The sequence below is a fragment of the Tachyglossus aculeatus genome, chromosome 20 (genome assembly GCF_015852505.1).
Source record: "Tachyglossus aculeatus isolate mTacAcu1 chromosome 20, mTacAcu1.pri, whole genome shotgun sequence".
NCBI classification, from domain to species: Eukaryota; Metazoa; Chordata; class Mammalia; order Monotremata; family Tachyglossidae; genus Tachyglossus; species Tachyglossus aculeatus.
The window spans coordinates 11,986,040-12,013,010 of NC_052085.1; the positions used below are offsets into that span (position 1 = coordinate 11,986,040).

At 43.6% G+C, this 26,971-nt stretch overlaps 1 protein-coding gene across 2 annotated transcripts in view; it reads left to right on the top strand.

Moving 5' to 3' along the window:
• MYO16 (myosin XVI) overlaps nucleotides 1–23,881 on the top strand; it is a 212,923-nt gene extending 189,042 nt beyond the window's left edge. For both annotated transcript variants that reach the window (XM_038762138.1, XM_038762139.1), the window contains exons 32-35: nucleotides 6,375–7,556; nucleotides 11,169–11,327; nucleotides 14,994–15,085; nucleotides 23,350–23,881. In XM_038762138.1, coding sequence (XP_038618066.1) covers nucleotides 6,375–7,556; nucleotides 11,169–11,327; nucleotides 14,994–15,085; nucleotides 23,350–23,568 — 1,652 coding nt within the window. In that variant the 3' untranslated portion in view covers nucleotides 23,569–23,881. The remainder of the gene's footprint in view (nucleotides 1–6,374; nucleotides 7,557–11,168; nucleotides 11,328–14,993; nucleotides 15,086–23,349) is intronic.
• The last annotated feature ends 3,090 nt before the right edge of the window (nucleotides 23,882–26,971 follow it).

Here is a 26,971-nt window from a genome sequence, read left to right on the forward strand (position 1 = left end):
CAAGGAGCTTACAGTCTAGAGGGGAAGGCAAACATTAAAATAAAATAAATTATGGATTCATACATAAGTGCTGTGGGGATGAGGGAGGGGTGAATATAGGCTGCTTCCTCTTGAATGAGCTTGTGGTGGAAATTAAAAAGGGGGGATGATATAGGGATAGTACACAAACATCTTTCAGGAAAAGAAGGGGCTGACACACATATTCAGGAAACACAAGCAGGGTACTAAATATACTACAGCTACTTAGAGTAGGGCTTCTGGATAGATTCCCCAGAAGAAATTGTTCTCAAGAGAGATGTTGAAGAAGGAAGAGAGAGAGAGTTTGTTGGATAAGTTGTTGGTCATTTGAGGTGCAAGCAAACGGTGTGGAAGAGTGCTCAAAAGGAAGATGGAAATGACAAGGAAAAAAAAATGACAGGCTGTGTGTCAGTGTCTCCACAATAAGGACAGAAGCAGAAAAGAGAAAAGGAATTTTGGTCTGAAATCACAGCCAAGACAAGTCTTGAAGAGGAGAACAAATGGAGTCATTGAAGAGCAAGAAACATAAGTTCTGGAAGTAACTGACTGAGCGTGGAGGTCTGTGATATCCCTCAGAGGAAGACCTGTTCCTTACTCAGTGATCTCATGGTCTAAGTAAGCTTACTATGTGAAATAGTTGAAAGAGTTCACTGCCCTTCACATCCATCTGTCACTCGGTGGCATTTATTGAGCGACTACTGAGTGCTAGGAACTACACAAAGCGCTTGAGACAGTTCAACAGTACTAAAAATGCCTGTTCCCTGCTCTTAAGGAGTTTGCAGTCTAATGGGGAGGAAGACAAGCAAGTTTAACCAATCCTCAGGTACCAGACCCAACATGGAGCTTCCAGAGTAGGATTTCTGAAGCTGTCTCATGTCCTCTTTCACATTCAAATGTGGCAGGGTCTCCATTCTGGAAAGATTTGAGAGTGGCAGCCTTCCTCGTGGCTTTCCAACAAAAGCCCAAATAACCCAATTCCACCCTGCTTTCTCGTTCATTTTTCTTTATCTTTTAACAAGGCACAATTCAGGGCTTGGTTTTCCCCAAAAAACTCAAACGCAAATTGGATTTAGAAAAGAGAGATTCAAAGAGAGGGGTAAAGGAGCCAACTTGTACTTCCCAAGCACTTAGTACAGTGCTCTGCACACAGTAAGTGCTCAATAAATATGACTGAATGAATGAATGAATGAAAGGAAAGAAATAACACCATGGAGTCATGAAAAGAAGGTGTGCTGAATATGGATTTGTAATAGTTGTTACTGTATTTAATTTGTGAGTTGCTTACCACGTGACAATCACTAAATGAGGTACAAGATTATCAGATCAAAGTTAATCCCTGTCCCACAGTCAGAAGTAGTGAGAAACAAATATTAGTCCCATTTTACAGAGGAGGAAGCAGGCTCAGAGGGTAAGGGACTTGCCCAGTGTCACAGTAAGCTAGTGGCAGAACTGGGATTGGAACCCAGGTCTCCTGACTCCTACGCTCTTTCCACTAGACCACACTGTCTCCTGGTAGTAGCGAGGGCACAATTAGAGGCATTTTTCCAAGTTACTGGTTCTCATGAATGCAGAGAACGTGGAATGAGGGACTAGGGGCATCTAAATACACCAGATAAAGATTGATCTAATAGATACTTGATTAGAGATAGTTGCTTGGATCCCTCAAGCTATATGAGGAAGGGGAACAGGTGTTTTTTTTTAAACATAATTCATTAGTTGATACTATGAGCCACAGATTTTACTAAACACCCCGTCTGAATGGGCGGAATCTACAGAAGGGGATAAAGGAGAGGGGAAGAATTATTCTTAAAGGTGTGGGAGGAAAAAAAGGATGGATATTAATTGTGGTGTTTCTTAAGTGCTTACTAAATGCCAAGCACTGCAGACAAGTAGTAGAGCTAAGATTAGAACTCATTTCCCTCTGACTTCAGGCCCATGCTCAATCTACTAGGCCATGCTGCTTCTCAGCTGTTTCAAAGTGTTTCAGTTGGAAGAATAGATAATAATAATAATAGTAGTAATGGCATTTACTAAGCGCTTACTATGTGCAAAGCACTGTTCTAAACGCTGGGGAGGTTACAAGGTGATCAGCTTGTCTCCCATGGGGGGCTCACAGTCTTAATCCCCATTTTACAGATGAGGTAACTGAGGCACAGATAAGTTAGATGAAAGTTAAAGGTTGCAGAGAGCTGAGGGTTAATGGTTTCTGTTTTCCCTTTAAAAACATCTTAGCTAGGAATGGAAGCAGGAGCAGGTAGAGGAGACCAACAGCTTCTTTTTTTAAGCAGTTAAATTGTGAGTAAAGAATTGCTTGTGGAGGCGAAATGTTTTTCAAAAGTAAATTAAGGAGTAGGTTGAACAAGGAGGATGATTTGATACAGAAAATGCCAGCTGATCCCTTACTAAGACTATTAGTGGTATTTGTTAGGTGCTCACAATGCGCCAAGCACTGCGGTAGATACGATGTTATGAGACTGGATACAGTTCCTGTCCCATGTGGAGCTAATGTGTGGTATATTCGGGCATAGGCCCTTCTCTCTCCACTGTCTCCTCACCCTTGCCCTCTGGCCAGCACAGATCCAAACTGCTAAGACCTAGTGGAAAGAGCACAGGGCTTTCTGGCCCTGAAGGCCTGGGTTCTGTCTTGACTCCATCACTTACCTTGCACTAATCACTTAACTTCTCTGTGCCTCAGTTATCTCACCTGTAAAATGAGGATTAAGACTGGGACATGGACTGGGTCCAAACTGATCAGCTTGTACCTACCCCAGAGCCTAGTGCAGTGACTGGCACAAACAATATCGTAAAAAGTATTTATCAAATATAATTACCCTCATATTTTGATGTCTACCCTCCCTATGAGACTGTCAACCCCATCTGGGACAAGAACTCTTTCCTTTTACTAGCATCATTATTAGTACTTTTACATCATGTGTATATACAGTATTTAATTTAAGGAAGTCTCCCTGCTATGTGCAAACCCCCAAAGAATGAAGTCACATGCAACCAATCGGTGATATTTATTGAGCACTTACTGTGTGCAGAGTACTGTACTAAGTGCTTGGAAGAGTATTACAGAGTTGGTAGAAATGTTCCCTGTCCATAGTGAGCTTACACTCTAGCGGGCAAGACATATGGCCACATCAAAGCAGCCCCATCACATCCGGAAAGTCTTTTTGCTTCTCCAAAGGTTGCTACTTCAGACAGGAGCAGTGTGAGTGAGGAGAATAGCCCCAAGAGAGGAGGACTACTTATGGCAAAACAACAGACCATCGACAACACCTTGAAGCTCCTTATGACCTCAGCAAATAGGATACACCTCTAAATCTACGTTGTGGTAGGGAGCTCAAACAGAAATCAAAATGAAAAATCGTTACTCCCTAAGTAGTATTTATGGGTCTGCTAGACCACCACTGAGCTAAATAAAGATGACTCCACTCATCACAAAGGATTCTTATAGGGATGGCAATTACACTTCAACAATCTCCTTAACAGACTTTCACCCAGTGGATGCTGGCTAAAGAATAATTTGCATGCCAACCTGTGAGAAAATATGCCTATCATGCCAACACTTCCTGAAATCACCTCTGCTGCCAGAGCCATGAAAAATGGCTATTTTTCCAAAGCTCCTGGATCTTAAGGTATGCCATCTCACTTTGCCTCTTAGTAAATTATTTTAATATCTTCCTCCTCCTAGTAGACTGCAAGCTGCCAGTGGGCAGGGATCATTTCTACCAACTCCACTGTGCTCTCCCAAGCACTTAGCCCAGTGCTCTGCATACCAGAAGACCTCAATAAATACCATCAATTGAGGTAGTCTGATCTGTAGCCTCTGATGCTCTTTTTCCACTTACGAAACCCTGAAGAAATACCATGGAACTTCAACTAGTTCACCATAATCATTGTCTTCAAGAAGATTGGGAGAGAGAGCTGAATAGGGAAAGGATTGTGGAATCTCACCACTCTCCATTGCTGACTAGCTTCTCCGTGACCAAGAGGGATGAGAGAATGAAGATGGCAGTGGGCAAATGACCATCGCCAACTAATATCATGCAAAATTCTCGGCCCTGAAGTCTTTGTGAAGGGATTGATTTTTATCCATCATTGACAGGAGACTCCATCATCAGAACTCCCTGTCCAAGAAAATGCGTAGGTCATCTCAAATTGCTTATCAAGGTCAGTAAAGTGCTTCAAACACTTAGCCTGAAGATGATCAAAGGTATAGAGTTTACACCTGGACAATCTTATTCCCAGTCATGGATCTCCATCAATGACAGAAGGTTGAATATCATCTCAGAATTCAGCTACTTGACACACTGTCTAATGAAGCAAGGATAGGAAAAGTCGTAGCTACACAATCATGTAGGCTATCGTGTCTCCTGGAAAATTAACAGTGTATCGTCAATGCAGCATCAAGATTCAGGACATATTGGAGATCTATAAAGCAGTTTTAGGGTCCAACCTTCTAGGGGTAATCACAAACTTCACATCCAACTTCTAGATCCAGTTCTCTCAGTGGCACTTATCTCACATCAAATGACAAGGCAGAGCATCGATAATAAGCAGTTCACAAGCATAGAAGCAGTAATACTAATTGCCTTGCTCCTCTCTGGGAGCAAAATGGATGACACCACAGTACCCAGGGTACCCCTTGTCTTCAGGGATGCCTGATAGTTCAATTCACATTTTTACAACTGAAAGAGCTGACATAGGTAATTTCTAAATTGCAGCTTCTGACATTGTGAATGAACTTACCAAGAGAGAACTCAGTATGTCTTGGGAAAATAAGAACCACTCAGCTATTATTAGGCATTACTTTGTGTGCATTTTCAGGCAAGGTGGGTGCACTGAGAAGTATCAGAATTTGCCCTGAAAATAATGTGCTCATATTGGCTTATGTAGAAAAATTTCGTGGTGTTCAGATTAACTTGCCAGAGTGCCAATTAGTTACCAAAATAGGTTCACCCATTTCCATTCATATCTTGTGATTTAGGCTGCTCTTAATACTTTAGTGTCTGATTTAAATGGTAGATAAATGGGCCTGCCTTGATTAATTGGTTCAGGTGAACATCAAGATTTGATGCTCTTAAAGGCCAAGGGCATTTGAATACCTGAAGTGGTTTAGATGAGTCAAAAAGCCCTGGAAAAAATTCTGGATTTTGAGTAATGGCAAAACATGCTCAAATGTTATTTTGTAAAAAAAATGACTATTATGCACAGAACTGACATACCATTTATTGCATTTGACTTTTTGGAGAATTAGCTATAGCTCCACTAGAGATGAATAAAAGTATAGCTCATGGGAAGAACCTATGTTATTTTTACCAAATTATTAAAGTCTTTACAGATATCTTCCATTTATTCTTTTAGTCAGCTCATTGATTTCACACCTTGCTATGTCTGATTTTTATTTGGTTCTTTTTTACCCCTTATATTTGTTTTGGTAGTCGAGTGATATTTTATATGCTTGCTCTCTGCTCATTTTGTTTTTAAACACACATTTTCACTGGTGAATTATGTGTGTTTGTTTTATGTGTCTAAATTCATCTAACACACAATATGGTACTTTCAATCTCGGGTTCATTTTCTACTGCATCCAGTGCTTGTTTTCATTCTGAAGAATATTTATTTCTACCTCCTTCCAGCTATTCTTCCATTTCAAACAATCATGACTTCAGTTAGTCCCACCCTTTAATAAACTTGACTGGTTGCAAATGTACCATTCTTTCATGCTCAAATACAAATTACTATGCTCCCTCCAATATCTGATCAGCCTTTCCTCTTCCCCACCATATTTTCCCTCACTTCTGAGTCACCGATGCATTTGAGTTCAGTGTCCGCTACGCACTAAGCTATGTGCTTTGCATTTCCCACCCTGACGGCACTGAAGTCCAGATTTTTACATTCAGTTGTTTTCCCTACCTGTAATTTTAGGTGTCCGTCTTCCCCTGCTGGACTGCCCACTCCCTGAGGTCAGGGGTCCTGTCTACTTACTCTATTGTACTCTCCCAAGCATTTAATAAAGTGCTCTGCACACAGTAAGCCCTCAATAAATACCATTGACTGACAGCTGAGGGTTAGCCTTCTGGGAGCTGATAAATATGTTACCTTTTCATCCAGAAGCAGAAAATAGTGTTTATAAAGAGACAAGTCACTGGCTTTCCTCCTCTGCACCTGTGGAGATCAAGTTGATCTCAGGACTAAGGGCCCAAGCTATCCTAGGGAATGAGGAAAAAAAATCAGATCACAGGAGCCATGAAAACCTTGCTTCCCCCTGCCCCCCCCAAATTAGGGGGACAAAGTGCTTGTCGGTTTCTGTATCTCATCACCGATTCCCTCTTCTCTCCCCGCTTCAGTTTTGACACGACCCAGGCCACACAGCGATGACTACAGCACCATCAAAAAGATCCCCCCACGAAAGCCGAAGAGGAGCCCCAACACAAAGCTCAGCGGCTCCTCGGAGGAGATTTCCGGCCCCAAGCCCGGAGAGGCGAAACTGCCGAGTGCCGACCCGAAAGCGGGTCAGTGGGATCCCGGGGCGGTGAACAAGGCCCTGTCTGCGGACGGACCCCCTCAGCCCATGCTTGTCTTGTCTGTGTCCCGGGAGGAAGAGGATGACACGGAGCCGGTCTACATCGAGATGGCGGGGAATGCAGCAAAGCACGAGCCCGGCGACGGAGACTGTCCGGACCAGGTTGAGTCCGTTTATGAAGAGATGAAATACTTTCTGCCTGAGGAAGGTGAAGGCAGCTTAGGAATGATTTCAACTGTCCCTGCGTCTCCCCCTTTGTTTCTGGAGAACAGGAAAACCATAAACCTGGAGGGGTTTGACTCAGGAGGCCAAGAAACCGGGAGCTATAAAGACACCTGTGTCATCCCCCCACCTTTTCCAAATCTGCTCCCTCACAGACCACCGCTGCTCGTGTTCCCCCCGACACCTGTGACCTGCTCTCCGGCGTCGGACGAGTCGCCCCTCACACCACTGGAGGTCAAAAAACTCCCCGTCCTGGAGACGAACCTCAAATACCCTGTCCAGACCAAAGGCTCGAGCCCCGTGTCTCCCCAGTATTCCAAAACCCAGCGAGGAGACAGCGACAGGCCGGGGTCCCCAGGTCTGAGTGTCTTCAGCGTCTCGAGCAAAGTGTCTCCTCCTCCAACACCCCCTCCTCCCCCACTGCTTCCGGTTCCTTACCGGCCTGCCACCCACTTTACCTTTCCCCCGGAAGCCCCGGTGCCATCTTCGGGGCACGCGGGGAGAGCATCTACGGACTCAGGTGAAGCTAAAGGACTTCAGCGACCCAATCCTAATCAAGTGGCGGGCTCATCTGGCCCGCTCCTCAGGCCGCCTTATTCCCCTGGGAAGGCGGCCCGAGCTGACTCCAGGAAGACCAATTCCAATTCGTCCCTGCCACTGCCCTACAGCCCTGCTAATGGGAGACCTTTGTCCAGCCCCCTTGACGAATTGGCCAGTCTGTTCAACTCAGGGAGAAGTGTCCTCCGAAAGTCAGCTGCGGGAAGGAAAATCAGGGAGCCCGAAGGTAAGCAGACTGGGGAAACGGTTCACCTCTCATATTTGGTAATTCATTCATTCATTCGATCGTATTTATTGAGCGCTTACTGTGTGCAGAGCACTGTACTAAGCGCTTTGTCCCTACCTAACAACGGGCTCACAGTCTCGGGGGGGGAGACAGACAACAAAACAAAACATGTGGACAGGTGTCAAGCCATCAGAATAAATAGAAGTAAAGCTAGATGCACATCATTAACAAAATAAATAGAATAGTAAATATGTACAAGTAAAATAAATAGAGTAATAAATCCATACAAACATATATACAGGTGCTGTGGGGAGGGGAAGGTGGTAGGGCAGGGGGATGGGGAGTGGGAGAGGAAAGAGGGGGCTCAGTCTGGGAAGGCTTAATAATAAGGTTGAAGGAGATGGTGCTTACCAGATATTCTGGAATCACTATTGGGTTTCAGAAGTAGATAGTCCTTCAAACTGGGTCCCATCCTTTCTCCTCGACAGAATACTGAAACTGGCCATTGTGTAACTAACACAGTACTGCACCAGGTTGCAATTTGAACTCCTTGTAGTGTGTCACAAGTCCACCCAGTTCTTGCTAGATGGCAAACAATTGGAGGACGGAAATCGTGCCTATATACCCTCTTGTACTCTTGTGCTTAATGCAGTTCATTCAATCATTCATTCATTCATATTTATTGAGTGCTTACTGTGTGCAGAGCACTGTCCTAAGAGTTTGCAATGATGTGCGCAGAATAAGTGCTCAATAAATACCATTGATTGATTGATCCTCCAGGTACTCACCCTTTTCTTATTAGGGAAGTTAACAAACATCTTCCCAGCTATCTGTATCTCATTATTCCTAGGAAATACCTTATCCCCTTCCCTGCTAGATTGTTAACTCCTGTAGGTAAGGGAGTTTGTCTACTAATTCTCTTGTAATCTCCCAAGTGCTTATCACTGTGCTCTGCACTCAGTAGGTGTTCCGTAAATATGACTGATTGATTGATACAGCTCTGATCTGATTACCTTGCTTCTACCTCATCTCTTAGTCATAGTATTATAGTAAATGACATAATAAATTTAGTCACTTATATGTCGTTCACGACAACGGAGCTATCTGTTCACAGTAATTATTGCACTACCGCAGTGAGGCTAAGCAAAGCATGACAAAGTCATTTCCAATGCAGCGTGTCTGGGATCTGCGATACCATAAAGGAGCCTGGTATTTTCTGTATGGGGATATTGGATCATAAAAATATCTTTTCAATCTGAGGCTCATTAGAAAAGTCAGTGCTGAAGTCCAGCTGCTAATCAGGATGCATTTCTATTTCCATGGGGACTTAGAGCATGTTAGAACTAGCCTGTAATGTTTATTGCGTGACTGAATGGTTTCATTTTTCCCGAAGAGATTAGCTTTTGAGAAACTCATTTCCAGGATGAAAAAGTGATAGCTAACAATATGCAAACAAATTAAAGGGCCAATAACATGTTGCACTCCTTTGTCTCAAGACTTCTAGAAGACTTCTAGAAGCTGTGCAAATATACTGCACAGTCTCCCCCTTTTAGACTGTAAGCCCACTATTGGGTAGGGACTGTCTCTATATGTTGCCAACTTGTACTTCCCAAGCGCTTAGTACAGTGCTCTGCACACAGTAAGTGCTCAGTAAATACGATTGAGGATGATGATGATGATACTGGACAAAATGGTTAACAGGACTACTGTATTATTCCATCATGAGGAATAATTGGGGCATACGTGCTTTGCCAAGAGGAAACACGAAACAAGCCAATGGATTGGGAACGTGTCTACCAATTTTGTCATATTGTACTCACCCAAGTGCTTAGTACAGTGGTCTGCACACAGTAAGCACTCAATAGAAGCCATTGGTTGGTTAATTATTGCTTTGTAGCAATATGATTATTGATTATTGATTGATTGTGGCTTCCTAGGCATAGAATCTCAATTAGACAAAGAGAACAACAGAAATGGGTAAGGATAAGTGAACAAGTGCCATAGGCCACTAGGCCATACTGTTTCTCTGTTTTTTGCTTTCAAATTTACCCACGATATAGTCATTCATCTCATCCCACATTTTTTGATGAACATATTATGGCTGTATCAGGTGGTCTGCATGGGTACTAAAATGTAAAAATTTCTCAAGACTCCCGTTCTGAATCAAGTGTGATTGAAATAAACATCAGTATGTATTTAAGGATTTGCTAATCAAACTCTAGCATATAGGCATAGACCTTTTGTACAAATACAGCAGTTACCACAAGTCTCCATTTAAAGAGTATGGGAAGACAGTCAAGATATCCATAGTCCAGTTATCCCAGCTGATAAATGCAAGCAAAACAGAGAAAATCCAAGATATTATCTGACATGAGCAAGGGTTATAAATCAGTCCGATTTACTGAGTGCTTACTATGTCCAGAGCACTGTATTCATTCATTCAGTCATATTTATTGAGCACTTATGATGTGCAGAGCACTGTACTTAGCGCTTGAGAAGTACATATCGGCAACATATAGAGACAATCCCTACCCAACAACGGGCTCACAGTCTAGAAGGAGGGAGACAGGCAACAAAACAAAAACAAGTAGGTGACAATACCATCAGAATAAATAGAATTAAAGCTACATACACAATATTAATAAAATAGAGTAATAAATATGTACAAATCTAAACAAGTGCTGTGGGGAGGGGGTGGGGGTAGGGCAGAGGGAGGGAGTGGGGCGAGGAGAGGAGGAGGAGAGGAAAGGGGGGGCTCAGTCTTGGAAGGCCTCCTGGAGGAGGTGAGCTCTCAGTAGGGCTTTGAAGGGAGGAAGAGAGCTAGTTTGGCGGATGTGTGGAGGGAGGGTATTTCAGGCCGGGGGAGGACGTGGGCCGGGGGTCGACGGTGGGACAGGCGAGAACGAGGTCCAGTGAGGAGGTGAGCGGCAGAGGAGCGGAGGGTGCGGGCTGGGCTGGAGAAGGAGAGAAAGGAGGTGAGGTAGGAGGGGGCTAGGGGATGGACAGCCTTGAAGCCGAGCGTGAGTTTTACTTGATTACTTGACAGGCAACCACTGGAGATTTTTGAGGAGGGGAGTGACATGCCCAGAGCATTTCTTTAGAATAAGCGCTTGAGAGACTACAGAGTTGGTAGCCTAGCAGTAAGTAGTTGGAGGTTGCATGCCGGACAGATCTGGGAGTTTACAAGCCAAAAAGATTCTACACTAACAGTTAAAGATTGTTGTTCTCATCTCCTATTCCCTGCAGAACCCACACATTGTTGGCTATAACACAGTCTGAATCGCATGAATTACCTTTGGAATACTAAAAAGTAAATTATCCATCCAATCTTCCTGAAAAATCAATTATCTTAGGATGGGGAAAATGACAGAGAAAAGTGACAGAAAGTGAAATAGGACATAGTTCTTTATGAAGCTCTTTCAACTCTACAGAGAGTACTGGAGTAGAATTATAGCATCTTTTATATGACATCAAAGTTGATCCTGTAAATAAAAGAATATAAGGTATTTTGATTCTGTGAAAGAAATTAGTAGGTAGTAGAATATAAGATTCTTGGAAGTTTACCCAGTACACTTTTGCTAAAAGAATGGTAACTGCTCTGCCTCTTTTCAGGTTTTGAAACCAACCTGAACTTTAGTAGCAGGGATGACCTCAGTACTTTGGAAATTGGGTCAGAAATCCAAGATAAAAATGCAAACAACCACGGAATTCAGTTCTCTAATTCTCTGTCCTGTCCTGCCACTGCAGAAAATGGAAATTCCATCTCAAATGGTAAGTAATTTTTAATCCTAACATGTTTTGGAAAGAAGAATCGACTAAGCATTTGCCAGCTGGGCTTGAAGGTTTTAGCAGAATTAATTTCCGATCGCCTTTGGCACCAGTCTTCCTTAAAAACTGGGCAGTTCATTAGTTTTCCGTGTCAAGTGGCAAAGAGAAAGCAGCCACCGTCATGCTATCTCTCACGGAAATTTTCTCTCCATTGACATTTGCGGTACGATCTTCAGGGACGAGGCTGGGCATTTGTACTATCAGCGTGAGATGGATTCAGTGCAGAGAAGCAGACATTTTCTCCTTATGGATGAAATTGATGCTGAAGATAATGATGACAGTTTAGGGAACCCCTGGGAATTTCATTTCTGGCCCTTAGAAGGAGGCCTTGAGCTTCCGGCCACTGTCATTTTAGGAGCCGCCATAGCACTGAGTCACCGACAGTCACTGGAAGGTGAAGTTGAGTTTGACGCTTTCTGAAAGATGCTGGGAAAAAGACACCGAGCGAGTCCTGAAATGTGCCATAAAACAAAACTCCACAGGGTCTTGATTGATTAAGATGTGAGCTACTCTGCATTGTGCAAACTAGCTTTTCTTGTTGTGACTATAAAATCAATCAATTAGGCATATTTCCTGAGTGCTTCCTGGGTGCAGAGCACTCTACTAAGCACTTGGGATAGTACAAGACAACAGAGTTGGAAGACACATTCCCTGCCCACAGTGAGCCCATATATGAAACACAGGCATTTTAAAATAGTCTGGAAATTGGATTCACTATTAACGGCCTTCCTCCCAAGCTCCTTTTCTCCCTCCTGCCTTTCCTACCTTCCTGCCTTCCTTTCTTCTTTCCTCCCACCCTCATTTTCTCCCTCCCTACTTTCTTCCTCCCATCCTCCCTTTTTTCTTCTCTCCTTCCTTTTGATCCTTCCCTTCTCCCTCCTTCCCTTCCTCCCTCCCTTCCTCCTTCCTTCTCTCCCTTTCTACCCCCCTTCCTCATTCTATTTGGCTTCCTATCCACCATCTCAGCTTCTTTTCCCTGCCTCACAGAACCATGGAATAAAACAAAAACTCTCTTGTCAAAAGCTTGAGCAGTAGGGAGACGGAAAACTCATGAATCTGCTGATTTCATTTTATGTTTATTCTCCAATTCATTGGTATGGATTTCGATATACTGTTCAATTTCCTTTCCAAGCTGTGGGATTGGGTTCTTGGAAGTCCCACAGTTAGCACTGCCATGGTGGGAAAAAGCAAGGAATCATGGGACAAAGGTGGGATTAGTATCTGGGCAGCTTCCAGCTCGCTAAGGGAAACACAAGGTTTGTAACCAAAAGAATATATCCTGAACCTGTTATTTAGGTCAAATACTATGCAAGTTACAAAGAAAATCGGAGCGTGGGTGCTTTTTGCCATCACTGTATCAGTCGCTCGTTAACAGTACACGGGGTAACTAATTGGAACAGCGAACTTGAAACATTACAGTTGAGTTCCCAGTGTAATGTTAATGAACTACTGATACACCAACAGTGAACTGAGTTCTGAGGAGAGTTGAATGATCACACAGCCAGTTTGAAATGGCAGGTAGCACCTTGCCTGGACATGGAAACCATGGCAATTCCAATGCACACACTGGTCACCAGAATGATCAAAAGGATCTTAAAACTCGATACTCAAAACCCAGGTGAGCGAGGGCAGCTGTGGGTGACTCACACTCTCTCCCTAAGTGGACATTCCAGACGTGTTTATATTTGCATATTTCCTTATTCCTTTGCAGGAAACGTCCTTGCAAAATTCCCCATTGCCCTTAACCCCCAAAATAAGGAACAAGGAAACAGATAAAGCTCTGCCCTCTGTAATGCGCTCTGAATATCTAGCACAAAGCTTAGGACTTTCCAACTGCCGCCTTGGTCTTCTCCACGATGGAGGTGTCAACTTTCAGTGTGAGTGCAGGGGTGAGAAGGAAGCAAGAGGATGGGAAACCAGAGAAGGCAAGGTTCCCACAGCTAATAAGCCAGTAGCCTGCCATTTAGGGTCGAAACTGTGAGCTCGTTGTGGACGGGAAGTGTGTCTACTGACTCTGGCATATTGTAGCGTGGTTTAGTGGAAAGAGCCCAGGTTTGGGAGTCAGAGGTCATGGCTTCTAATCCCGGCTCTGCCACTTGTCTGCTGTGTGACTTTAGGCAGGTCACTTAACTTCTCTGGGCATCAGTTCCCTCATCTGTAAAATGGGGATTAAGACTGTGAGCCCCACTTGGGACAACCTGCTTACCTTGTATCTACCCCAGTGCTTAGAACAGTGCTTGACACACAGTAAGCGTGTAACAAATAGCATAATTATTATTATTATTATTGTTACTCTCCCAAGCAACTAGCACTTGATTGATTGATGGATTTTTAGCCCTGAAGGGAAACTCTCAGAGCTGAGATGACTACACTTGATCTTTCATGCAGGTCTGTATGATCGATGAGGCAAATAGCTAGATATCAAGACAAGACACGTTTGGAGGAAAGAGCAGCTTAGTCCTGGAAAATTATGACATTGAAACAGAGATTCGTGGCATAGGGTCGTATGTAGACTTTTATTTCTACTTTGTGTTCCAAACATCACTAAGTGATAGAAGAGTAATTAAATAACCTCATCGTGTCATAAATAACATCAGAGTCTTGGGAAAGAACACTGTGTCTTTTGTCCTGTTTTCTCATTGGAAATCAACCAACAAATTGTGGATATGTTCATAAGTGCTGGGGGGCTGAGGGTGGGATGAATACCAAATGCCCAAAAGGTTATCAACTGATCAATCAATCATATTTATTGAGTGTTTAAAGTGTGCAGAGCACTGTATTAAGCTCTCGGGAGAGAGTACTATACAGATATAAATGCAAGGTCCTGTGGAATGGGGAGGAAGGCGGGAATAGAGGGCTTAGTCAGGGAAGGCCTCTTGGAAGAGATGTGACCTTAATAAGGCTTTCAGAGGAAGGACGTGGGAAAGGAGTCAGCGGCAAGATAGACGAGATCAAGGTACAGTGATTATGTTGGCGTTAGAGGAGTAAAGTGTGTAAGCTGAGCTGCAGTAGGTGATCAGTGAGGTAAGGTAGGAGAGGGCAATCGATCAGTCAGTGGTTTTTACTGAGCACTGACTGTGTGTGAACACTGTACTAAGTATTCGGGAGAGTACAGTGCAACAGAGTTGGCAGACACATTCCCTGCCCACAAGTGGGATTGTAAATTTCCACTAGATTGTAAGCTTCTCAAGGGTTGGGACCATGGCTTTTCTTTTCTATCACTTGTTCTCAACTGCCCAGTTCGGTAAAGGACCCTGAATCTAGCAGGTGCTCAAAAAACGTCATTGATAATGAAAATGAATGCAGTCTTCCCATTTAATGGATGGGATTCTGAGTTTTTATTGACTCATTTATGACTGAGCAGAAGTAATGAATATGGGCAGACACAGTCTACAAAGACAGTCTACAAAGTGCCTTTACAGACTTTACAATTTAGTGGGAAAATAGGGAGCTCACAAAGCTCTGAGATCTCTCAATAAAAGGGTGTCAGAGTCGGAGCTGAGACTGACAGTTGTCAGATCGTACAAATGATATCCAACTGCACGGGTGATGAGAGGTTTTCCTTCTTTGAGAAGACTGCCCCATTACTGACGGTATTGTCCTCATTAGGTGTTCCAGAGGAAGATACATATTCAAGATTGGCGAAGAGCAATATAGCAAGTTCATCTATTCAGAGACACGCAGGGAAGCACCCCAGCCAGGTAATTATCTTAAAGAAGGTCAGCTGTGAACTGCTAACATGAAAATGAAATGATCTCCCACCAGATATTGAAATTGTATTTCTGAGAGCTTCCTAAATGAAACCTGCTAATCCTGGAACAATGAGAATCACTATCCAGGAACAGTACAGAACCCCGTGATGGTTCTTGCTTTGTCGGATTTCTAAGACCCTAAATTTCTGCTAATTTCAGACAGAATTCTCTCAATGTACAGGGTATTTTGCTTATGGCAGAATACAGTTTGCCCCACTTGAAATAACTGGCCAATGAAATTATCTTTAAGGCAACGTTATGCAAAGGGGTTGATACTTTCTTCCCAATGGACTCCCACCCAATCTGGGATTCATGGAAGATATATTATGACATAAGCATTAAAATAAACACAGAGGTCATTCAGGTGATTGGAGTGACAGAACACATTAGCTGCTACATTAACCTGATCAACTGGCATCTTCATTCAAAATCCTACAATTTCTTGGAAGGATGCAAACAGATAGAATCGGTTATTTTGCTTTATATGGTGTTTGGTTAAAGTTTTCACTGGTTTTGCCTACGAGAGCTACTGCTTTAAACTGAAAAAAGGACCTCATTTCATCATAGGACAAATGATAGTCTTTTAAGGAAGTAGTGTTTAATTTCTGGAGAAAAGGAAACACCCTTCTAGAAGACTGTGAACCCCTTCTAGACTGTGAGCTCGTTGTTGGGTAGGGACCGTCTCTATATGTTGCCAACTTGTACTTCCCAAGTGCTTAGTACAGTGCTCTGCACATAGTAAGCGCTCAATAAATAAGTCTAAATGAATGAATCAAATCCAGAGATGCATAGTGCACTAATTGATGACAAAACCCGGGAAAGTAATGTTTAATTTCTGGAGAAAAGGAAATTCCCCGATATTATAAGACCACAGTGCATAAAATCCAGAGATGCAGAGTGCACTAATGGATGACAGTACCCGGGATCCCTAATCCCTACCCAATATTTTGACCAATCGCTTCAGGAAAGTCAATTCCCTCACCACCCTTCCCTCCCATCACCCCACCTCTCCGCACCACTTCGTAATCAGTGCCTGGCAGGCTGGATTCCTTACTTCCTTAGGAGGGACTGATTGGAAGAAGCAGAGAGCTTAAGTTAACTCAGTCTACCCCTTCTATCCCACACCGATTCTGTTCTGAGTTTACCCAAAATAGAGAAAATAAGCACCCAGGCCTACAACTTTCCACCACTTTCAAGTGGGTGACTTTAAACTCCGCTTTTCTGGGATGGAAAAAGTAGGAAAGGTTCCAGTCAGGGAATGGCAGTGGCTGATGACATATGACTTGAGCTTGAGCAGGGACCGTGGGAGTCCTTTGTGTACTCAAAACAATAATAATATGGGATGGGGACAGAAGAGGGCTTGGTGACGGGTGGAGGGAGAAGCAGTGTGGCTCAGTGGAAAGAGCCCGGGCTTTGGAGTCAGAGGTCATGGGTTCAAATCCCAGGTCTGCCAATTGTCAGCTGTGTGACTTTGGGCAAGTCACTTAACTTCTCTGTGCCTCAGTTACCTCAACTGTAAAATGGGGATTAATACTGTGAGCCCCCTGTGGGACAACCTGATCACCTTGTAACCCCCCAGCACTTAGAACAGTGCTTGGCATATAGTAAGCGCTTAATAAATGCCATCATTATTATTGAAGTGCACGGAGAACTCAAGAAATGGCTTGAGGATAGTGGAGGGAAAGGAAGCAGGGCAGCAAGGAGTAACCAATAGTGTAATTTCTACTCACATGCAGGGCTTAGTTGCCATGCTGGGCTGGTTCTGAAACAGAACCTAACTAATTGAGAAGCTGCTTGGCCCACAGGCCTGGGTGTCAAAGGACATGAACTAATCAACCTAGCAGTCGATCAGTGGTATTTTACTTTGTGCAGAGCACTGTACCAAGAGCTGGGGAGAGTACAGTACAATAGAATCATTAGGGAAGATTCCCGCCCTCAAGGAGTTTACGGTCTAGAAGGGGACGTAGACATTAAAATAAATTATGGATAAACTGTGGGGCTGAGGGTGGGGTGAATGTCTAAGGCTTCAAGGATACAGGAGAAGCAGTGTGGCTCAGTGGAAAGAGCACGGGCTTTGGAGTCAGAGGTCATGAGTTCAAATCCCAGCTCCACTAAGTGTCAGCTGTGCAACCTTGGGCAAGTCACTTAACTTCTCTGTGCCTCAGTTACCTCATCTGTAAAATGGGGATTAAAACTGTGAGCCCCCCGTGGGACAACCTGATCACCTTGTAACCTCCCCAGTGCTTAGAACAGTGCTTTGCACATAGTAAGTGCTTAACAAATGCCATCATTATTATTATTACAAATCCAAGTGCATAGGCGATACATAAGGGAGAGGGAGTAGGTGGATTTTCGTGAGAGATGATGCATTGAAGCAGAGCCCTAATCCGGCAAGGGCTTGGTTTCACATCCAAAAGTCTCCCTGTAGCAGTAATCCCAAATCCTTTGCCCAGCCTGCTCAGGGAAAGGAGATGCTTGTTAACTTTGCTCCCTGCAAAAGTGTGAAAGTTCACACAAGGAGACACATTCCTCACTTTTGAGAAGCTGGGAAGTAGAGTGGAAATCCTACTTTTTAATTACCCCAGGCATTTCAGAGTCAGTTGCTGGCATTAAGCATCTTGCCGCAGAGCCGTGAAGAACTATATTTGTGACAGTTATAGATGAAGGCTACTTCAGGGGCTGGGACACCTACCTTTGATCCTGTTCTACAGATCCAAGCCAGTGGAAACACTCAAACCACTGTGTGAAGAAATAGCATTGAAAGCTCACGTGATATGCTGATAAACAGTGAACTCAAATCTGAATCTCTACTTGCACAAATAGCCTGATACTTTTGCTTATTTTCTGTACAATTACAGGGCACAATATGCAGGGTATTATTTCCAGGGTAGCAGTCAATGGATCAGTTGTATTTATTGAGCACTTAGTGTGTGCAGGGCACTGTACTAGGTGCTTGAAAGAATACAACAGAGTTGGGAGACCTGTTCCCTGCCCACCATGAGCTTACAGTCTAGATTGTGTCCAACCCGATTATCTTGTATCTACCCCAGTGATTAATACAGCGCCTGGGACATAGTAATCTCTTAACAAATACCACAATTATTAGATCATAAAATGCACTGTGGTATTTTCAATGCAGAAAGACATTAAAGCCCCAAATCTTAAGGCAGTTTGGGTGAATTTAGGCACTGATGCTAGGCTGCATTTTTTCACTAACATTGAAGATGGAGGCTTAGGTCAAAGTAGAACCAGGCAGAAAGGAGTATTGAACTGAGAGGATAAATATCTGAATCATCCTGAAATGTTGTTAAACCTGAGCAAGGTGTTGATGGAAAGTATTGAACGAGATCAGCAGTAAGCTGTGTCTGTGTCTTGTATTTCTGTTCTATAAGGATTTGGATAAGCTCAACATACTGCCTCCAAAATCTGACAAACCAGTTAGCAGGAGTGGTTTCCTGCATGGGAAGGAAATGAGGCCAAACTGTGGGAACAAAGTCGCTGTGACTCATCAATCAAGGAATGATATTTATTGAGCGCTAACTATGTGCAGAGTACTTCAGTAAGTGCTTGGGAGAGTACACTGTAACATAGATGGGTAGACACATTCCCTGCCCTCAATGAGTTTACAGTCCAGAGCCTCAGGAATTGGAAAAGCAGTGTCCCTTAGTGGAGAGAGCAGAGGACTTGGGTTCTAATCCCAGCTCCAGTTCCTTGGGATTCCTTGGGATGATTTGCACCTAATAGAGATTTTCTGATAAAGTGTTTTTAATTATAATTTAGAAGCATAAATGATTTTTTCATAATTGATCTCTACTTCTGGCTGTGACCCGTGACTGGTTTTAAGTGGTCAGTAAGAGTTACTTCATTAAACATACAATGTTGTACTGATTCAGTGCGTTTGGAATGTTTAAATTGATTCTCATCACCCGTTCCCCCACTTGTTTAAACCATTTTAAATTTGTACTTACCTGGAAGAGAAAAAAAAAAAACGTTTAAATGATACCATGGAAGAAATCAGTTTCCATTCTAAGGTGTTTGTAGTTAACTTTGTCTATTAGGGGAAGAAATCAATCAGTCAATCAGTAGTATTTATTGAACGCTTACTGTGCACAAAGCACTGTACATTTGGGAGAGTACAGTAGCACTGGGAGACATTTTCCCTGCCCTTGTAGAGATTGCATTCTAGCAGGGAGGAAAACATTGAAATAAATTACAGGTAGAAGGGCAACAGAGACCAAGGATGTGTACATACATGTTATGGGGATGGAGGTAAGATAATTATCAAAATGCTTGGGTGGGTACAGTCTTGAGTGAATAGATGACACAGAAAGAAGGGAGAATTCAGTGGGGAGATGAGGATTGAGAGACCTGCAAGTGAATTTTGTGTTTGAAGAAAGAGGTAGACCGTATCCTTGATTGAGAGGGAAGTAATAATAATAATTGTGATATATGTTAAGGGTGTACATGCCAAGCAGTGTGTCAAGCGCTGGGGTAATAAGATAATCAAGTCCCACATGGAGCTCACAGTCTAATTAGGAGGGACAACAGGTATTGAATATCCAGATGAGGAACTGAGGTACAGACAAGTGAAGTGACTTACCCCAAATCAAACATCAGATAAGTGATGGAGCCTGCTTTAGGACCCAGGTCCTCTCACTCCCAGGCCTGGGCTCTTTCCACTAGGCCAGTCTGCTTCCCTTAAAAATTAAAAGAACGCAACTAAATGGAAGCTCACACCACCAATTTTGTCAATGGTGTTTTTGGTTTTGATTCAGATTCTTACTTTTCCACATCCAGATTTCTTTTACATTTCTCTAATGCCTTTCAGATCATTGACCTGTTCTATTTCTGGTGGTTGGATTAATTATACTTTATATCTTTGTTGTAGAATTCTCTAAAAGTGGAGGATTTTCTACCTCTGAGTTTGTCTCCCACGAGATGTCCTGTAAAATTTTGGCTTTATTAAATCTATAAAATGTTGCTGGAGAATCAACCACATAAAGTCCTTAACAGTTTACCCACAAAATACCAAAAGAAGCATGAGGGATGATAAGAGAAATTGTATTTGCTTACAATAAAGTGAGTTCAGTGTCCCTTTTGAAACTCAAGCTACTGGATGACATTGTATGGGGCAGTAGGGATTGGTCATCTAAGTGTGATTTGTTTTCAGATTTCTATAGCTCATTTTCATGATTTTCATTAGTGAATCTTCTTTCCTTCATCCAGTGATGGTATTTGCATATCTGGATCCTGAGATGGTATTGTTCAATAGAGCAGAAGTGCTTGCTTCTTTTAATTTCCACAAACATCATTAAATGCCTCTTTTCACCTTTGGGTGAGTGGTCAATAGAAAAATCAATAATGACAAATGACCAACAACACAATTTCACATATGAATAATTTAGCTAAGATTATATTTATCCTAAGAGAGAATGACCTGAAGGGGAAACAGTTCATCAAAGGCAAGCTTAGTCACACTTCCATGGGTCAGGAAAGGCAATTTTCTTTAGGAAACAATACAGATTGGTGAGATTCCCTTAGTTTTGAACTCCTGGTCAAGTTGAAACAGCAACCATCTGAATGACATGTGAATTAGCACATTCATATACAATGAATGAAGCAATGAACCTCACTGACCTTTTTCACAATCCTGATTTTTCTAAAACATGACCGGTGTAGTGTTTTTGTCTTCGATAACGATGGGCTCAATGTATTTCGCAGGCTAGCCGCTTTAAAAAGGAATCCTGACAAATGGAATCAGACCACTGGAACTCTCCCTCTAGACCATAAGCTCATTGTAGGCAGGGAATATGTCTATTGTTTTATTGCACTGTGCTTAGTACAGTGCTCGGCACACTGGAAGCACTCAGTAAATACGATTAACTGACCGACATTTGAGGAAGGAGCTAGGACCTTGCTAGTAATGGAGAGAAATGAGATGCCTCAGTTATTGCCTGAGTCTGATTTTTAACATTTCTTCCGGAAGATGGAGGCTATTGGAGGCGTCTTTGCGATCCTTTGGCATTTTCCCAGTTTTCCATCCATCGAGGAAGAGCTCTTGCAGATGTTTAAGTAGGGTTTCCCCTCCAGGCTTTTAGGTCTCAGCAAGCATGCAACAACGTTCAGGCTCTTTATCATTTATGATGACTCTGATTTTTGCAGTGGATTTCTCAACAGTTGGGACAAGCTGCCATGCCTTTGCATATTGGAATCAGTCAATAGTATGTATTGTGCACCTGCTCTGTTCAGACCCACTTGGGAGAGTACGATTGAGTTAGAAGATGTGATCCTTTCCCTTGAGCAGGCAACAAACTAGTTGCGGGGGAGACAGACGTTAAAAAAAAATTGGGCAAAGCAACCAAGAATAAGGATATATACTAAAGTGTTACCAGCTTGGGGCTAGGGGTGATTTACCTGAGTGTTTAAGGGGCTTCAGCCTCAAAAGCATAGGTGATTCAGAAGGTGGGTAGATGAAAGGTTAGTCGGGGAAGGCTTCCTGGAAGAGACGTAATTTCAGAAGGACTTTGAAGATGAGGAGGGTGGTGGTCTGTCGGATGTGAAGGTGGTAGAAGAACCAAAGAATCCCCTGGCCCCAAGGCTGCAAATTTTGAACCGCAGATTGAGTTCAGAGGATTATCCTGTTTAAAACGATCAATGTTATTTATTGAGCACTTACTGTGTGCAGTGCGCTGGGCTAAAACGAAGAATACATTTATACTTATTGGGGAGTATGTGCAGATGCATATGGATGTCCATGGCATGGTATGTAATGGCGTATAAAATCTTTATGGAACACACATTTGTGGGGTCAGGGATTTGCTAGTCGTATTTATATGCTCATTAAACTTAAATGACCTCAAATGTTTTTATGGAAGAGGAGGCCTTTAAGGAGATTATTGTGCTGCAGAAGGCACCTAGGTTAAATCTTTATATCTGCTATAAACTGAATGTGAGGGGAGGTGTTGGAAATGCTCAAACAATCTTAACTACAGCACGCACAAGTTGTGACACGGTAAGAAAATGGGGTCTTCCCGTAACAGCTATAAATAGGACACATTTGTCAGCTGTTCCTGCAGTCACCAAATTGTATTCGGTTGTCCTTGCACATACATCTTTGAATCTTACCACTTACTGAACTGCAAAAAGCCATTCAGCAGATAGGGAAGCAGGGTGGCCTTGGAGCCAGAAGATCTGGGTTCTAATCCCACCTCCACCACTTGCCTGCTGTGTTACTGTGTGCAAGTCACTTATCGTCTCTGCGCCTCAGTTTCCTCAACTGAAAAATGGGAATTTGATATCTGTTCTTCCTCTTATGTAGACTGGAGGCCCCGTTTGGAACAAGGGCTTTTTCCAGCCTCATCAACCTGTATCTACCCCAGTGGTTGACGCCTAGTAGGTGCTTAACAAATACCATAAAATTCAGATGCCAAATGTGTTCTTTCATTTACTCCTCTCACAGAGTGTATAGTTCAGCTTCTTTGCTCTAACTTCACACACGTGCAAACTTGCCTGCCAGGTTTTCTATTTTTACCTCCTTCAGAGGACTATAGTTCTCAAAGGTTCTTTCCCTCATTTCCCTCTTACGTGCTTTTTCTACCTCTTAATCCTGTTATATGGCCCAATGGTTGAATGGAATTTTCTTGAGGCTAATTTCTGCTTCTAAATAGTTTGACGGCGTACCTTTCTGAGGAAGGGATCATCATCTTTCATGGGATTTGTAAACCGAAACGTGCTTTCAAAAGAACATACATTATGTATAAGAAAGGAAATGAATATTCATCTAGATGTACCAACAGAAAAATAACGCCCTATTTTCAGAAATGTTTTGCAAGTTCTCTAATCCGTTCCGCGCTCATTTTTTGAAAACTATCATCATCATCAGTCGTATTTATTGAGCGCTTGCTGTGTGCAGAGCACTGTACTAAGCGCTTGGGAAGTACAAATTGGCAACATACAGAGACAGTCCCTACCCAACAGTGGGCTCACAGTCTAAAAGGGGGAGACGAAACCAAACACAGACAAAAGCAAACCAGGCTTGGTGGTGAAATGAAATCCAACTCCGTCATCTTGAACGAATGGCACGTCCACACTTCAAAGGGGGGACTATGGAATAAATACCACGGATTAACTGGTTGACCGAAGCCCCTCAGGTACCAGGGGCCACCAAACGTCCTGTCCGTTCACGTCTTTGGCCTCTCCCTTTCCTCCTGCAGGTCATCCACCAGCTGAGGCTCTCAGAGAATGAGAGTGTCGCCTTGCAGGAACTTCTAGATTGGAGGCGGAAACTGTGTGAGGAAAGCAGGGATTGGCAGCACCTCCTCCCCCGCCCCGCCCCGCCCCCTCCTCCGTGCAAAAAACCAGCGCTGCTGAAGAAAGAAGATGACCCCTCCTGCCACCGGATGCCTTCCGGGTTATGGGACACGACAATATGAGGAGACCCCCGTCCGCAGACTCTAGAGAGCCTAGCGTCCCGGGACCGTGTCCAGCTGGAGACCTGGCCAAGTCGCCCCTCTGGACCTTGCTGGTATTTCCGTCCCAAACCTTCCCGCTCAAAAGCACAGGAGAAAAATGGAGTTCAGTAGAGTCACTCAGTTTGTGTGTGGTTGCTTGTTCTATCACTTTGTTTTTGTGCCCGTCCTCTCTGCTCTTTTCTAGTCAGGCTCTTCAAGAGCGCACAGCTGAGAAGCAGCTTGGCCTAGTGGGTAGAGCGCGGGTTTGGGTTCTAATCTGGGCTCTGCCACTTGTCTGCTCTGTGACCTTGGGTGAGTCACTTCTCTGAGCCTCAGTTCTCTCATCTGTAAAATGGGGATGAAGACTGTGAGCCCCATGGGGGACCGGGACCGTCTCCGACCTACTTAGCTTGTATCAACCCAGCGCTTAGAATGGTGCTAGACACATTGTAAGTGCTCAACAATGACCATCATCGTCATCATCAATCGTATTTATTGAGCGCTTACTGTGTGCAGAGCACTGTACTAAGCGCTTGGGAAGTACAAGTTGGCAACCTGCCAGATTACTTCCCTGGGGCCGGCAGACAAAGTCGCTCTTCACTCTGCATCCACAGGGAGAAGTGATCCGGAAACCCTGATTACAAGCTGAGGGGAGAGGTGGAAGCCCTTAGTACAGTGCTTTGCACACAGTAAGTGCTCAGTAAATACGATTGGGTGAATGGAAGTGGGAGCGAGGGCAGGGTAGAGAAATCAGGATGGATTTCCCAAGCTCACTGTACAGTCGTTTTCTAGAGTTCCACAATATGTTTATTGTTTTCTGGAATGGTTTTATTATAATACGTTTATACCATCCATTATTCTATTTCTCTGTAGGTGCCTTGTGTTTCCTTGGATCATTATTGACATGTTTATTACTAGATTTTATAACTTTATGCAATCAGTGGTGCTGTTCTTTCTTCAAATACCGAGAAGATTTTCTGTTCTGGTATCCCTCTCTCCCTGCTCCAGGCTTTGATTCACGATACCTAACAATCTATCTCAACACTGTGTTGTTGTTTTAATTTCAGAGCTCTCAACCTGATTTTGGGCCACTTTGTCAGCATCCGCCTCTTTTGGATGTTGCCCGACGTCTTATATAATTTATTCTTCCATTAGGAGCCATCATTTCTTTTCTATATCCTATATTTCTGAATATGTGGACTGTGAATCCTTTAAATATCATCTCAAGTCTTACTTCCTTGTAGATTCCCCGGAGATAAGGATGCACTCCACTAGGTGATAAATGTGGCTTAAATTTCCTAGCCGGTTATGTAAAAGGTCAATGGCAGTGAAAGGGTACATATAGTAAGAAATACGAAAAGTACCATGGAGATAAACTGGTATGAGCAATAAGGTTTCTCGAAGGTGGGTGGATCACAAAGATGATTATGTCCCCAGATGCAGGAGATGAGGCATAATTCACTTCTTGTAGCTCATCAGATCTCCTGGAATTAAATGGCCTTGACCTATCAACGTGTCCTGATTGGCTGCCGTGAGGGTCCGAAGAGCAGCATTCAGAGAACGATAATTTCCTATTTGGAACTTGTTAGCTACACCAGCCTTGGAAATATTACTGTGCCAATAAAAGGTACGACACTTCTCTTGCTATTATTTTCTTCGGTTCTGATTAATCCGACCGCTCTTGACTATTCTCACTCCAAGAGCTAGAGGGGACGTGGCCCAGTTAGACGCTGCTTTCTAGCAGAGGGAAATCGTGGCCCAGCCAGGCAGCCTCTCGGGTTTTTACAGTGCACAACATTCATTCATTCAGTTGTACTTATTGAGCTCTTACTGTGTGCACAGCAATGTACTAAGCATTTGGGAGAATACAGTATCATAATAGACATATTCCCAACCCACAACAAACTTACAGTCTAGAGGGGAAGAACAGTTCCAGTGGGCCAGATGGGGTGGAGGTGGCTTAGAAAGGGAAATCTCAGCGTTTCTTTCTTTGCCTCTGCCCCTACTCTCTCCTGCCATCTTTCCCCAGACAGTTATTTATTCCCCAACTAATCTCTCTTCCCAGGATGGATGCAGAAGTGGAAGAAAGGGAAGGGTGGATTCTGCAGTGTCGTTGAATCATGAGGCAGGTGTGAAGGTAGCCATGTAGGGGGAAGATAGGTGGGGTCCACGGAAAGGGCCACTGATTAAGCCCCACTTCCTGACATAAGTCCTAATAATAGTAATAATAATAACTGGGGCATTTGGTAGAGAAGCAGTGTGGCTCAGTGGAAAGAGTCAGGGGTCATGGGTTCAAATGCCAACTCCGCCAGTTGTCAGCTGTGTGACTTTGGGCAAGTTCGGTCACTTCTCTGTGCCTCAGTTCCCTCATCTGTAAAATGGAGAAGTACGTATTTGCGGAGGGGAGTTCCAATCCGGCGTGAAATGGAGGAAAGATGTATAATTACTGAAAAAAAAAACCCAACGTGAGAGTAATGCTTGATCAACTAACCAATCACATTTATTGATCATTTACTGTGCACAGAGCACTTTCCTAATAGAGTTCAGTAGAGGTGGGCATGATGCCTTTCCTCAAGGAGTTTACAATCCAGTGGGGGAGCAGACACTATAATCATTGGTAAAATAAATAATAATGAAATTACAAGGAAGCTGGTTGTGGGATGGGGGATCCCATCTGGGAGCTCAGCCGGGCGACCCCCGCCACGCCCAGGTGGGGAAACTGAGGCCTGAAGCCCTACAGCACGTAGGGAATGGGCATTTGGGGTGGGGGTCGGGGCCGCCCGTCCCTCCCAGCGGGCATCTGAGCGGGCACCCGGCCCTGGCCGAGGAAGAGGAGGGGCGCAGCTGCTTTCTGAAAATTTTCCTGAATTCATAAGTGAAAGTGGGGTCATCTGAGGACACAAATGGGGTCATGGAGAGTTCATGGGGTCATCTGAGGACACGAGTGGGGTCACGGAGAGTTCATTGGGTCATTTGAGGTCAAATGCGACATTAAACTGAATTTTGAAATTTTTCTCAATTTCAAAATTGAAAGTGGGGTCATCTGAGGACACAAATGGGGTCACAGAGAGTTCATGGGGTCATCTGAGGACACGAGCGGGGTCACGGAGAGTTCATTGGGTCATTTGAGGTCAAATGTGACATTAAACTGCTTTTTGAAATTTTTCTCAATTTCAAAATTGAAAGTGGGGTCATCTGAGGACACAAATGGGGTCACGGAGAGTTCATGGAGTCATCTGAGGACACGAGCGGGGTCACGGAGAGTTCATTGGGTCATTTGAGGTCAAATGTGACATTAAACTGCTTTTTGAAATTTTTCTCAATTTCAAAATTGAAAGTGGGGTCATCTGAGGACACAAATGGGGTCACGGAGAGTTCATGGGGT